The sequence below is a fragment of the Oratosquilla oratoria genome, chromosome 24, assembly GCF_046742065.1.
Source record: "Oratosquilla oratoria isolate Oo_2021 chromosome 24, ASM4674206v1, whole genome shotgun sequence".
Classification (NCBI taxonomy): Eukaryota; Metazoa; Arthropoda; class Malacostraca; order Stomatopoda; family Squillidae; genus Oratosquilla; species Oratosquilla oratoria.
In genome coordinates, this window is record NC_134800.1 from 13745042 (window position 1) to 13760041 (window position 15000).

At 38.2% G+C, this 15000-nt stretch overlaps 1 protein-coding gene across 1 annotated transcript in view; it reads left to right on the forward strand.

Annotated features, from left to right (window-relative positions):
* The window catches only part of LOC143038454 (protein amalgam-like), a 403758-nt gene extending 395995 nt beyond the window's left edge, over window positions 1-7763 (forward strand). Inside the window, exon 4 of the mRNA XM_076207667.1 lies at window positions 7142-7763. Coding sequence (XP_076063782.1) covers window positions 7142-7260 — 119 coding nt within the window. The 3' untranslated portion in view covers window positions 7261-7763. The remainder of the gene's footprint in view (window positions 1-7141) is intronic.
* Window positions 7764-15000: the final 7237 nt, after the last annotated feature.

Below are 15000 nucleotides of genomic sequence, written 5' to 3' on the forward strand. Positions count from 1 at the left end.
TCAAAATGATACAAGCAGAATGAACATTTCAAACTGTGTGTGTGTGTGTGTGTGTGTGTGTGTGTGTGTGTGTGTGTGTGTGTGTGTGTGTGTGTGTGTGTGTGTGTGTGTGTGTGTGTGTGTGTGTGTGTGCCCATGTGTATGTGGATTGACCGATGTGAAAAAATATATATATATATATATATGTATACATATATATTTATATATATATATGGTGTCTAGACGTAAGACGGAGCAAAATATATCGTATTTATGATACCTCGCCTCCTGACCCTTCCCCCTGCATCTGACACCGTGGAATCCCGGGCCAGCCTTTTTCAGGGACAAACGTCATTGACAGAAAAAAAAGAAAGAGAAAATAAAAAATAAAAAGAAAAAAGAAAAAAATATATAGCAAGAGCCAACGCCTATGGTCAAAAACAATATGCACTTCGTCGAAGGTAGATTTTTCAGAAGAGAAACTTTTGTCTGTCAGTGTTCCTAACGATGTCACTTTAGCGTAAATTTTTCTCTGAATCTTTTTCTTATAACGTTTATGCAAACGTTTATCATATATTTAATGTTTTTGTTAATGCTGGCATACTTGGATGAACTAACGTGGTGGTTTAAGGACTTACGTAGACAAGTATGTACATGTGTATTCGACGATAAAAGAATAAGAAAACTTGTGGGCTTGTGTGTATCATGTGTTCACGCGTGTATATGTAGTTAAACGTGCGCGCTTGTGTGTGTGTGTGTGTGTGTGTGTGTGTGTGTGTGTGTGTGTGTGTGTGTGTGTGTGTGTGTGTGTGTGTGTGTGTGTGTGTGTGTCTGTCTCTCTCTGTGGGTCTGTGTCTGTTCGTAACTGTGAGTGTGTATGTGTTTGTGCGTGCGTGTATGTGTGTGAGTGTGAGTGTGCGTATGTGCGTGTGTCTGTGGGTCTGTGTCTGTTCGTGTCTGTGAGTGTGTATGTATTTGTACGTGTGTGTGTGTGTGTGTGTGTGTGTGTGTGTGTGTGTGTGTGTGTGTGTGTGTGTGTGTGTGTGTGTGTGTGTGTGTGTGTGTGTGTGTGTGTGTGTGTCTGTGAGTATGTGTTTGTGCGCGCACGCGTGCGTGTGTGTGTCTATGTAAGAAAGACAGGCGGAAAGATATTCAGCCAAGCCCGCAACCAAACAATCGGGGAGTAAGAAAACAGAAAGACAATGACACAGCAAAGAATCTAAGAAAACAAAAATTAGAAATAAACGAAGACAGAGAAGCAAGAGGGCAGGGTAACAGGCACGGGTAGACCAGCAAACAAACATAAAAAAACGATGATTGTGAGGGTGTGTTCAAGACATCTGGATATCCAGAAAGACGGCGAATAAGATCAAGACAGATGGTCGAATAGGGGACTGAGGCAGTGACAGAATTGCAGAACCTGTGTGCTTAATCTTGTGTCTGGAAGAGCCACAGAATCTTCGGAGAATCGTCAATAATTTTAAGGAAGTTGGATGTAGTGCAGAATTGTCTTTCTTCATGCGATACTTTGTCACAAAGGATTATAGTGACAAATCATCCCGACAGTAGACCTTTTGTTTCATTTTAAGGTTGAATGAATAATTTTTGTAGGGATATATGATACAAATGACACATGTTTACATTTTCCTTATTCCTAATATTTGATCAATTATACTATTATTATGACGTCTTGCCAACAGAAATTGATTTATTTGTATAACATATATACATATAAGTGTTTTATATATATATATATATATATAGATATACATATAGGTATAATGTATATAATGTATATACATATATAGATATATAAACATAGACATACACATACACATATTCATATACATAAATTCATATGTACACACACACACACACACACACACACACACACACACACACACACACACACACACACACACACACACACACACACACACACACACACACACACACACTAACATTTATATATGTATATATATAATATATATATCATATATATATATATTTATATATATACATATACATATATTTATATTATATTGTATATATATATAAATGACATTATTTTTTCTTCTGTGTCGCTGTGTCTACGAAAGGCAAAATATATATATATTTTTTGCTGATAGTCTGTTTGCTGTCCGTCTTGCTTGCTATTTGAAAAATGAATGTGAATAGGAAATATGCCATACACAATTCATTGTGATGCTGTCAGAGGTGGATACAGTACGTTCAACATGATTCACACAATGAAATATCACGTGATATTTTTATTATATATATATGTATATAAATATATATATATACATAAATATATAACATATATATATATATATATAGATATATACATATATATATAAATATATATACCTATATAAAAATATATGATAAATAAATAAATAAGCATATATATATATTACATATATATATAATAAACAATATATAAATATACATATAAATAAAATATTAACATATATATTCTATAGTACATATATATATATATAGTACATATAAATACATAAAAAATATATATACATATAAATAAAAATATCCATATAAATATAAATATACATATATACATATAATATATATACAAAAAAAAAAAAAAAACAAATAAATATCTATACATATTAAAACCATCAAACGAAATAAATAGATACAAAAATACTATAAATACATATATAAATATCACATCTATATAATATAATACCCTATAATATATAAACATATAAATATAAATATCTTACAACATAAATATAAATAACCAAAAAAATATATATACATAACTTTATAATAGGTTAATTACAAATCTACATAAAACAATAAACTTATATATATAAAAATAATAAAAAAAAATATATATAAGATATCTATCATGGAGACAGCTGGTACATTACAGTGCAGCAAGATTAGATTGAAAAAATAAGAAGCATAGAGGTAAACCGGTCAAGAATAAGACTTAATAGGCAGGCAAAATGACCGTCTCGCAAACTAGATCCGTGATTTCCTTTTTACCACCTTTCATATACACTAAATAAATATATATATTATATAACATATATATATATATATATATATATATATACATATATATACACACCCGAACATAGAATTAAAGAGATTTTCTATCAGCGAAAACAATCAAATACAGATGTAAATATGGGAACATTCATGTTCTTACATCTAGTGTAGCAAATCAGTGAAAATTAAATAGATTTATCTTACAAGAGGACTGGCTATTTTGTGTATTAAGAACTTTGTCTTAAGGTTAATCAGAAGGAGGGAGAAAAAAAGAAGTATTTATAAGAAATAATAATAAAAAAAGATACATAATGGAGACAGTGAGACATACAGGGCAGCCAGATTAGACAGAGAAGACGAGAAGATTGGGCAGACAAGACAAAAAAGACAGAGAAGACAGATAGGCAGGCAAGACAGAATGACTGGCACGTAGACAGACAGATATACTGACAGAAAAACAGACAGGCACACAAACATATGAATGGATAGACAAACAGAAAAGCAGACATACAGATGTATACAGACATACAAACACAAAGACACACACACACACACACACACACACACACACACACACACACACACACACACACACACACACACACACACACACACATTGTGTAGACTGAAACGTTTACATACATGTGGATGGAGAATTTGTTTTCTTGTCCCTTTAACATCTCCTTCTCTTGCTTCATATATGATTTTTTCTGTTCTCCCTCTTCAATCTTCTTCCTCTTTCTAATTGTCTCCTTATATTCACCCTCTCCAAACATTCAGATGAAAAATAACACAACCGCATCTGAGTGACCTGACGTCTTTCAAGGTCACAGAATGATATCCTCTCCAGCCTCCCTCCGTCCTCGGTAGCTGCTCTTGACATGACTGCTGTGAATTGCGAATTAGTTGGTGCTCAAGACGAAAGTCTGGTTTGTCTTACCAACTTAATTACTCTGAAGTGCAGAGGACGCAAAGAAGTTGTTTACATATTTCGTAAAATTATACAAAGGGTAAGGTTGAGACGCCACGGTATGTTTCTTTGTGTGTAAATATTTTTTTTTCCAAAAAGCTTTATTCCAAAATATGTTTTTATCAACGTAATAAGGACAGAAAAACCACGTCTGGTATTTTGAAAAAAGGACGATTTTTCTTCGTTGGAGGAGGAGGGGATTAAGAAGCTCCTTAAAGATCTTAAGTCGACCATCTTTGCTACGAATGACATTCCTTTTAAACACCTTCGTCAAAACCTGAAAATAACCTTTATAGAACAAAGGAGTCGTCTCTCACGTGGCCACTTCAGGCAAAGGACGCTGTGGAACGAAACTCGCCGCGCCTGTGAATTAGGTCAAGGGATACGACTTCGAGTTTGCAAACGGAGTAAACGAAATTAGTTCGTGCACTAAAGTCTGAGGAAACTTTTATGAGATACTGTTGCGATCAAAATATCCCTTGAGGAAACGTGCGTACGTCCTGCTGTACTTTCCTATGTTTTTTATCACTTAGATATTTTTTTTATCTTATCTGTACTATAATTATAGCATATGCGTACCACACAAACGCCCACCTATCCATATCCATACCAATCCACAACCACACCCCAACACAAACACATATATATATACATGCATACATATATGTTATATATATACATATGTATATATATATACAAACATATATACATACATGCGTACATATATGTTATATTTGGGCTACATTTTAATAGCACTTAGGTATGTACATACATGCATACATACATATATGATTATATATATATACATATATATATATATATATGTATATATATATATATATATATGTGTGTGTGTGTGTGTGTGTGTGTGTGTGTGTGTGTGTGTGTGTGTGTGTGTGTATATATACATATATATATATATATATATATATATATATTCATATATGTATGTATGCATGTATGTACATACCTAAGTGCTATTAAGATGTGGCAGTTTACAAATCATTGCTTCAGCCAACTGTATAGCCAGAATGATTTAATCAGTGTTCTAAAAACGGACAATAAAATTAAATCAGAATAAGATCAGTCAATATACTATTGTCTCCAATTTTGCAGAAATCTCCACGACAACCTACAGAGGTCCTCAGGCCCACTGTAGGAAGAAGCTTTGATGTGATATCTGTGTTGCGTTAGTGTGGACTATTTCTGTGTCACCCCCTTAAAGTAGCAGAAACAGAGATCAGTCGCCTTTTGCCAGCTCGTTTAATGGGTGCAGAAAATACAAATTCACTAAAGAATGAGATTCATTCCGAGGACCGAGTGTCAGCCCTTGGGGTCTGCCCCTGAAAATAAAATTGAGGGAAATTGATGGGTTTCATAGATGTGGAGTAAAAAGAGGACTCTCTTGGTCTCTCATAGATCTATCCTCTTCGGAAGCTTACTTCTGTAACTGGTTTCTATTGTTAAACAAAAATCAATGAAATAACAACTCGACTACAGGTTATACGAGAAGAAGAAAAACGAACCAAACTGGAGGGCGGAAAACCCTTGATCCAATTATAAATAACGACTTCAGATCATCTTGGTATTGTATATATATACTTTAGAGAAATGAAATTGAAGAGTCCCATTAAACAGATCATTAGCCTGTCCATATTTGGAATTTGAAAATTCGATAACATCCGATATCAAGGGAAAGCTTCCTTCCTGCTAGATCTGTTTAACCTTGAACTAGGAGGAAATAGTTTGGTTAACTTTGTTAACTTTGTTAATTTCGTCAGTAGGTGGAATGAACTTCCAGCAGACTCTGGCGTGTAATAACAGTTTTAACACTGTCCGTACTAGAAAGCCTTTTGCTTTTCAATTCTACGTCACTGGCTGTCACCAAAGGATTACAAATTATTACAAAGGAGAAACATGCCGACAGGAGACCTTTTGGTCCATAACTAGGTCGGATGCGAAAGAAATTATGATCATGACAAATGAACAAATAGAAATTATAGCAACATAGATAATAATAAACAAAATAAATAAGTGCATAGGTATAGTTAAATAATAAAAAACAAACAGGAAAATAGTAAGTGTTAATAAAAAATGAAAACAAGCAAACGATAACAAACGGACAAATAATAACAAACAAATAAACAAATAACATTGGAACTGAAAAGGTTTGGGCTAAGTTCGATTAACCAATTCTTCGTCAGGTGACGCTTCATTGTTTCATAACTTTTTTTTGTTTTTTTTACTTTTTTTTTTAACAAAGGCTTTAGAATCAATTCAGCTAGGTAAGCACATTAGCAATACAGTAAAATTCCTCTGAATACATAGATTGTTTTCTTGTTTGTCCACTGCTTCTGACCCAGGGCAGTGGACAAGATGCAGGGATGACCCGTCATCCAGGAGGTGCCAAGATAAGAGAGGGAAGAGGGTAGAGGGGAGTGGAGTATGTAGGGGATGGAATGGGTGGGAGTGGTTTCTATGCCTTTTTTTTTTTTTTTTGGCTACCTCCCTTGCAAGGGGGAAAAAGCCTTTGGTATACCTACATATGTATCTTTTTTCCTAGCTAAGAAGTCCCCTGTTGTTATATTCTACCAATGTAACTGAGCTACATGAATGTGTCAACATATTCTTTGGATAAAGAAAATGTGAAATATTCAGAAGAAATACACTCCATATGTAATTTCTATATTTTTCTTCCCTCCTCATGTACTTCCCCAAGTTACTGACTACCATTATCTTGACAGATTGAAACAAAATTAATAACACTCGTATTACCATTAAACTACAAATTATGTTTATACTAAAGTTACAACCAATTTAGAATCGTTATTACTAGGCTCATCACATCTAATTCAATAAGAATTATGATTGGAATGAAAAATATTCTTATCACGTTAAAAGTAATTTTTCTTTTATAAGACACTTGTAGCCTAAAGTTGTATGCTCAACAACCCTCGCATTACCATCAAACTAAAAATTATTTTTATACTAAAGCTACAACCATTTTAAACATTTTATTACTAGGCTCATCAGATCTAATCCAATAAGAATTATTATTGGTATGAAAAATATTCTTATCGCGTTGAAAGTAATTTTTTCTTTTACAAGACACTTGTAGCCTAAAGATGTATGGTCTAGATACTAAACCAATTTCTTCTTTCTTTCTAACAGGAGAGCACCCGGAGGCCATGCAAGGAGGCGAGAGTACAGGAGCTCATTGCCAAAGCCTCATACTCCTTATCGTCCTCGGAATCCTCGCCATGAACTACGGAGGTTTCGCCATCAGATAGTTTCCCTCGAACTCCCGAAGAACGAATCTCTCTCGAACTGCCCCCCTCCCCCTCCCCCGAGCGTCGCTGCCGAGGCCACAAAACCCGGAAACTCGACCATCCTCCGGGATGTCGAGAAGAACATGTCGACCAGAAGCGGCTTCAGAGTCGTATCCGGACAGCCCAGATTCCTCTGATCCTCTCGTTCGCTGTTGATACCGGAGGAGAGGATCAACTGATAGTGCTGTTGCGGCTTGAGATGGGATGGACAAAGACATTTCGCTCATACGAAGAATCTTGAATTGGTTGGTATTACCCCTCAAGCTAGGCCGGAGAAAAGACACTAGATGGATCATGTGTTCCGTGATTGATTGAAACTTCTCCATGGTTGATTGAAAAGGGAAACACAAACGCAAACAAAAACATAAACACAAACTTACACACGCACACACACGCGCACACACACACACACACACACACACACACACACACACACACACACACACACACACACACACACACACACACACACACACACACACTCACACACACACACACACACACACACACACACACTCACACTCACACACTCACACACACTCACACACACACACACACACACACACACACACACACACACACACACACACACACACACACGCACATATATATATATATGTATATATATATGTATTATATCATATATTCATGTATGTGAATATACATACAAATACATATATAAACCTATATATACCATTACGAATATAATACGTTTGATGAGCATTACCTTGGGGGAAAAACTGGTTTAGCTAGTGAGCTTTAGAAATAAGATAAACTCGCCCTTGTTTAGTTAATATTCTGGTGATTATTTCTGTTCTTATGTTTCGATGTGACGCTGGATTGTAGAAGAGAAACAAACATCTTTACGATGAATAATTTTATATTTCGCAGATTACTAACTACCTGAAAGGTTACCTTGTTAAAAATTATTCTGATAAGTGGCAAAAGAGTAATAATAGGTTTTTAGCGACAGGATATATGAAAATGCGTTTATCTTTACGCACATAAATACTAAAAAGCACGCACGTACACTCCCATATGTTCACACAGACACACTTACATATGCTCATATACTTGTCCACGCACATACACTGACAAACTCATTGATATATGCAATGATACATACATAATTACACTTGTAAACATCCACGTATCTCTCTCTCTATCTCTCTTACACACACACACACACACACACACACACACACACACACACACACACACACACACACACACACACACACACACACACACACACACACACACACACACACACACACACACACACACACACACACACACACGTGTTTGTGTGCGGTTTTACTTTGTGTTTTATCTAATTATACTTTAATTTATTTCCTTGTACATGAGAGAATACTGATTTTATTCTATTGTTAATTTTTCATGAATATTTATATCTATTTGGTGTATTTATAAGCTTACGTGGCATTTCGCAGTGTGTTGACGATATTCTCGTTTCCTTTCTACTAGTATGGTGCCTTGTCTGTCTGATAACAAAATAATGAATTGATTTTAATTACAAGATGGAGAATCCAATCTTCTCTTAATCCGAGGAATCGCAGTGTGGAAAAATATGTGATTTTCTGTGACACTTTTATAGTGAACATAGACGTAAAATATTCTATGATCTAAGATATAACGCTGGACCACAAGATTGATGTGTAATGACTTAGAGCATCTTCCTGTGTTATGAAAAGTGAATTGTTTTCACGAGACTAAGAACCATATTCTAGAAACTTCGTCTAGGATATCCTTGTCAGGTTGTTCTAAGACTACCTGGACTACAAAAAAAGAAGAAAAAAAAAGAAAATTCATTTGAACAGTGTCTAGTATTCATCACTTAGAAATGTGTAGATTTGTATTGTATCAGTAATAGACTACGATTCTAATCATTTCACAGTCCCATTCCATAAGTTATGTTAATGTATAGGTAGCTTCGAGTGAATTTGTTAATAAATAAACCGGAAAATTAATAAGTATTGTTTTGCAAGAGACGATGGATTTTGTGCAGCGACACCACCGTTGTAACTACCACTAATTGTTTAAGTTGTGATACTAATGAAACAATACCAAAACTGAATATAGAATCCCTTTGGGTTGAAAGACTATCTGAATCCTGTATTTATGTTAAGAAGGAGATGATCTGGGAATATATTCTATAATCAAGTCCCTTTTCATCGAAAAACCGAAACGGTGAAAGAAGATCAATCAAAGTTGCCAAGGCGACTTTAACGTCAGTCCTACATCCGCTGGCGTCTTATTTCTATATCTGTGTGTATCTACATCTACCCACCTATCTACCGATTCATCTACAGTGTAACAGTTCAGACAAGGGGTCAGGTCACTTGAGGGAAGAGCTTGTACGATGGAATGAATGTCTTTGAGTGAGTGTGTGCCTTTGGAGAACAGTAAACTTAGCCTAAGGTCAGTCTATGATTCTGACGTACCTTGTGAGCTTGTAAAGTCCATTATCCTGGCTTGTAAAATGCTCTTCACAACGGTGGCGTATCCAGGGTAGGGGGAGGGCACTACCCCCCCCCTCATCCTTAGGCTTAACAATAATGATAACGAATTGTAGCCAACTATTATGGTCATCTTCATAAACATGATTATTTTTCATCCATGATTATCATTATTGATATTATTACCCGTTATTATTATTATTATTCCTTTCATGTATTTCCTACCATCCCCTCACTGATATGTAACCACGCAGTCACCCTTCCTCGGCCAATGGACTATGATCAGTTACCTTATCCATGTCCTCTATTAGGATATGGATAAGCCACTGTTTCAGACGAAAAGGCTTGAGCTCAGGTCTACAGCCAGCATGTCTGACAGTGGCGTTGTTGGTTCTTTTCATGAAATGAGGGTTTTCGTGGAAGATGTTTGTAAATCCAATGCCCATCTACCATTGAACCATATAATCAGGATACGGCCAGGCTCTGAAGTACTTGCCTGTGTAACCAATTATTTTTCGCCACATCATGGTATCGGCATATACATATATATATATATATATATATATATATATATATATATATATATATATATATATATATATTGTTGTCATACTCATTTATGTAAACTATTATGCCACCTAATAACTACGACTACCATCGATGTTAACATCATTGTTAATTCATCCTTACACTTATTGTAAGCTCTTGACAACTTATACCATTACTGCACTTTCCCCTCCCTCTCCTCCTCCTACTACCGCATCCTTATAACTCGCAAACAAACCCGTTTTGGGACGTTCAACCCGAATGACCCAACCCCGTCACCTGTCCCTCCCATATATGGTCATATCTGCAAGTATCCTTCCTCTCCATCCACCTCTTGATCTGTCCCCTCGTGTGTTGTCGGTGGTGAATGTACGTTCCAGGTCACGCGACTCAATCAATGCTCTGTCGTGACTGGCATCGTTGTCAATTTATAAATAAAAAATGGTAAGTAACGAACATCTGTTTCATTTTCTTTCCCCTTGGTTCCGACTCAACGTTACACAACTGAGGAAATATCGAATTTATTCCTTCTGAATGTACTGTAAAACTCATAGCTGACGCGTCGTGTGGGCTTAAGCCCTAGGCTATCTTTTAATCATATGCATCAACACATACACACACACACACACACACACACACACACACACACACACACACACACACACACACACACACACACACACACACACACACACACACACACACACACACACACACACACACACACACACGAGGCTCAGTGGTAGCGTTCGCGGCCGCCACTACGGCGGTCCGGATTCGAATCCCGCCCAGGGCTGAAATAATTTCAGTATCGCTGCGCTGCGGGGTGTTACTCCAACTCTCATGGACGGGGAGTTGGGGACGTGCGTGCGTGTAAGGTCACAGTATTACCCATACATCGGTAATACGAGCTCTGAGCTCTCATCCGGAACGTCGATCATGAGTCCATCACGTGACCTAAGATCATGGTGAATCTCACACACACACACACACACACACACACACACACACACACACACACACACACACACACACACACACACACACACACACACACACACACACTCACTCACTCACTCGCAGTGGCGCAGTGGTAGCAGCATTCGCGGCCGTCACTATGGCGGTCCGGGTTCCAATCCCACCCAGGGCTGAAATAATTTCACTATCGCTGCGCTGCGGGGTGTTACTCCAACTCTCATGGACGGGGAGTTGGGGACATGTGTGCGTGTAAGGTCACAGTATTACCCATAGATCGGTAATACGAGCTCTGAGCTCTCATCCGGAACGTCGATCATGAGTCCATCACGTGACCCATGATCATGGTGAATCACACACACACACACACACACACACACACACACACACACACACACACACACACACACACACACACACACACACACACACACACACACACACACACAAGATGCAGTAGCAGCATTCGCGGCCGCCACTACGGCGGTCCGGGTTCGAATCCCGCCCAGGGCTGAAATAATTTCAGTACCGCTGCGCTGCGGGGTGTTACTCCAACTCTCAAGGACGGGGAGTTTGGGATGTGTGTGTGTGTAAGGTCAGAGCATTACCCATAGATCGGTCATACGAGCTCTGAGCTCTTATCCGGAACGGCGATCACGAGTCCAACACGTGACCCAAGATCATGGTGAATCACACACACACACACACACACACACACACACACACACACACACACACACACACACACACACACACACACACACACACACACACACACACACACACACACACACACACACGACTCAGCAGTAGCGTTCGCGGCCGCCACTACGGCGGTCCGGGTTCGAATCCCGCCCAGGCTTGAAATAATTTCAGTATCACTGCGCTGCGTGCCTTTACTCCAACTCTCGTGGGCGAGGAGTTGGGTGTACTGTAGTACACTGTACTATACTACACTGTACTATACTACACTGTACTATACTACACTGTACTATACTACACTGAACTGTACTGTACTATACTGTACTATACTGTACTATACTGTACTATACTGTACTATACTGTACTGAACTGTACTGAACTGAACTGTACTGAACTTTACTGAACTGAACTATACTGAACTGTACTGAACTGTACTGTACTGTACTGTACTGAACTGTACTGAACTGTACTGAACTGTACTGTACTGAACTGTATTAGTACTGTGCTAGTATTGTACGGTGACAGTACTGTACTATACTGTACTGTAATGCACTAGTTCTATACTAGTACTGTACTATACTAGTATTGTACTATACTGGCACTGTATTATACTACCACTGTACTAGTACGGTGCTGTGCTAGTATTGTATTATACCAGCAATGTACTGTACTAGTACTGTACTATAATAGCACTGTACTAGTACTGTACTGTATTATACTAGTACTGTACTGTACTAGCACTGTACTGTACTAGTATTACACTCTACTAGTACTGTACTATAATAGCACTGTAGTAGTACTATATACTACTAGTACTCTACTGGTACTGTACTAGTACTGTAATAGTAGTGTACTTGTACTGTACTATTACTGTACTGTACTAGTATTATACTCTACTAGTACTGTACTATACTAGCACTGTAGTAGTACTATACACTACTAGTACTCTACTGGTACTGTACTATTACTGTAATAGTAGTGTACTTGTACTGCACTAGTAGTCTACTAGTACTGTACTAATACTGCACAAGTGTTGTTATTAGACTGTAGAAGTACTGTACCAATACTATACGAGTACTGTCCTAGTACTGGACTGTAGTAGTACTGTACGAATATTAAAATCTTGCACTGAAGTGTCAGTACAGAGCAGTACAGTGCTAATGCAGTGAACTGTTGGCAGCGCAGTGTTCCGGCATTGCAATACACTGTTCTGGCACTGCAGTATTCTGGCACGAAGACCACGGTTCTGACATCATAGTGCACTGTTCTGGCACTGAAGTACACTACGTATTGCACTATCACTGCACTGTAGTGCACTCTATTTGTACTACAGTGCATTCTAATGGCAGTGTAGTGCACTACTGGGGCACTGCAATGCACTACGTATTGCACTATTATTGCACTGCAGTGCACTCTATTGGGACTGCAGTGCATTCTAATGACAGAGTAGTGAACTAAAGACACAGCAGTGCACTCATGAAGTCATTTTGGCGTTCTGCTCCAACAGTTGGAAGGCCACCATCTCGACGACAGTTGGAGGGCCACCAGACCCGCTGCCGATTGCACATAGACATCACTCAGGTCAAAGGTAGGGGCACCCGAGACGTAAATGTGATAAATGAAGAAAAAGGCTTAAACTTGGTAGATAGCCACGCACACGCCTTTGGGTCCAGGTTCCTCATGTCTACTTCGTGGTGCACTATGGACGACTCTCCTTCTCTGGGTTGAGTTTGGGTCAAATCAGTGAATATTTTTAGAAGCTCTGCCATGGGATACGAACCCAGACCCGTGCGTCCATAATCACGAGGTCAAGACACTAGCAACCGTGCGGGTCAGGGTTCGAATCCAATGGCAGAGCTTCTAAAATTGTTCAATCTGTCTTTAACATACTCAAATCAGTGACTTGACGAGTCATGGCTTTTTTATTTATTTATTTATTTATTTATTTTTTTTTTTTTTGAGGTCGTTTTTATGACCTGTTCCGATTAGTCCACCATCTCACCCACAGGTGGAGGACTACCAAGCCTGCTGCCGATTGCATTTGAACACCACTCAGACAAAAGGTACGGGAGGCAGAGGAGGAAATGTGAAAATCCAGAAAAAAAAGGTTTATTTTGGCAGGTCACCACACAAACGCCCTTAGATCCACGTTCCTCTCATCTTCCTTGCAGTGCTCTGTGTACGGCTCTCCCCTTCTAGAGTAGGTTTGGGCCAAATTGGTGACCTAACGATCTATTTCAAAATCCGTGGATTACCACCTTTGATTTTTTTTTTTTTTTTTTGGGGGGGGGGTGACCTGCTACGATTAGGCCACTATCTTACACACGGGACGTAAATGTGAATAATCAGAGGAATAGCTCAACTTTGCCAGGTTCGCCACGCACAAGCCTTTGGGTCCACGTTCCTCCCGTCTGTATTGTAGTGCACTACGCTCCCTCTCTTAGGTAAGTTTAAGGTAAATCAGTGACCTGACGATTTCAGGGACAAGACACACACACACACACAAACACAAACACAAACACACAAACACACACACACACACACACACACACACACTGTATGTATATATATATATATATATATATATTATATATATGCACATTTATATACATATATATATATACATATATATATACATATACATATATACATATATATATACACACTGTATATATATATATATATATATATATATATATATATATATATATCAGATAATTTTTATAGCCGTCGCGCATAGGACTCGAAGCTACCCCTCTGAGGCCAAGAGGCGACCTAGACGGTGCCTTAATCCTCTCGGCTACAGGAGGTGCAAAACCCTCTGAACTCGGAACGCTACTGGTTCCCCAGATTAGGAAAGATCGCTGCCTGCGACCCCATTTCCTTTTTCATCAGAGAACCGATCTCAACTCGTAGCAGGGGGAAGGGACCGGAACGTAGCAGGGGGTAAGGACCGGAACGAATCACTTTCACGCTTCACCATTGTAACTATGTGAGA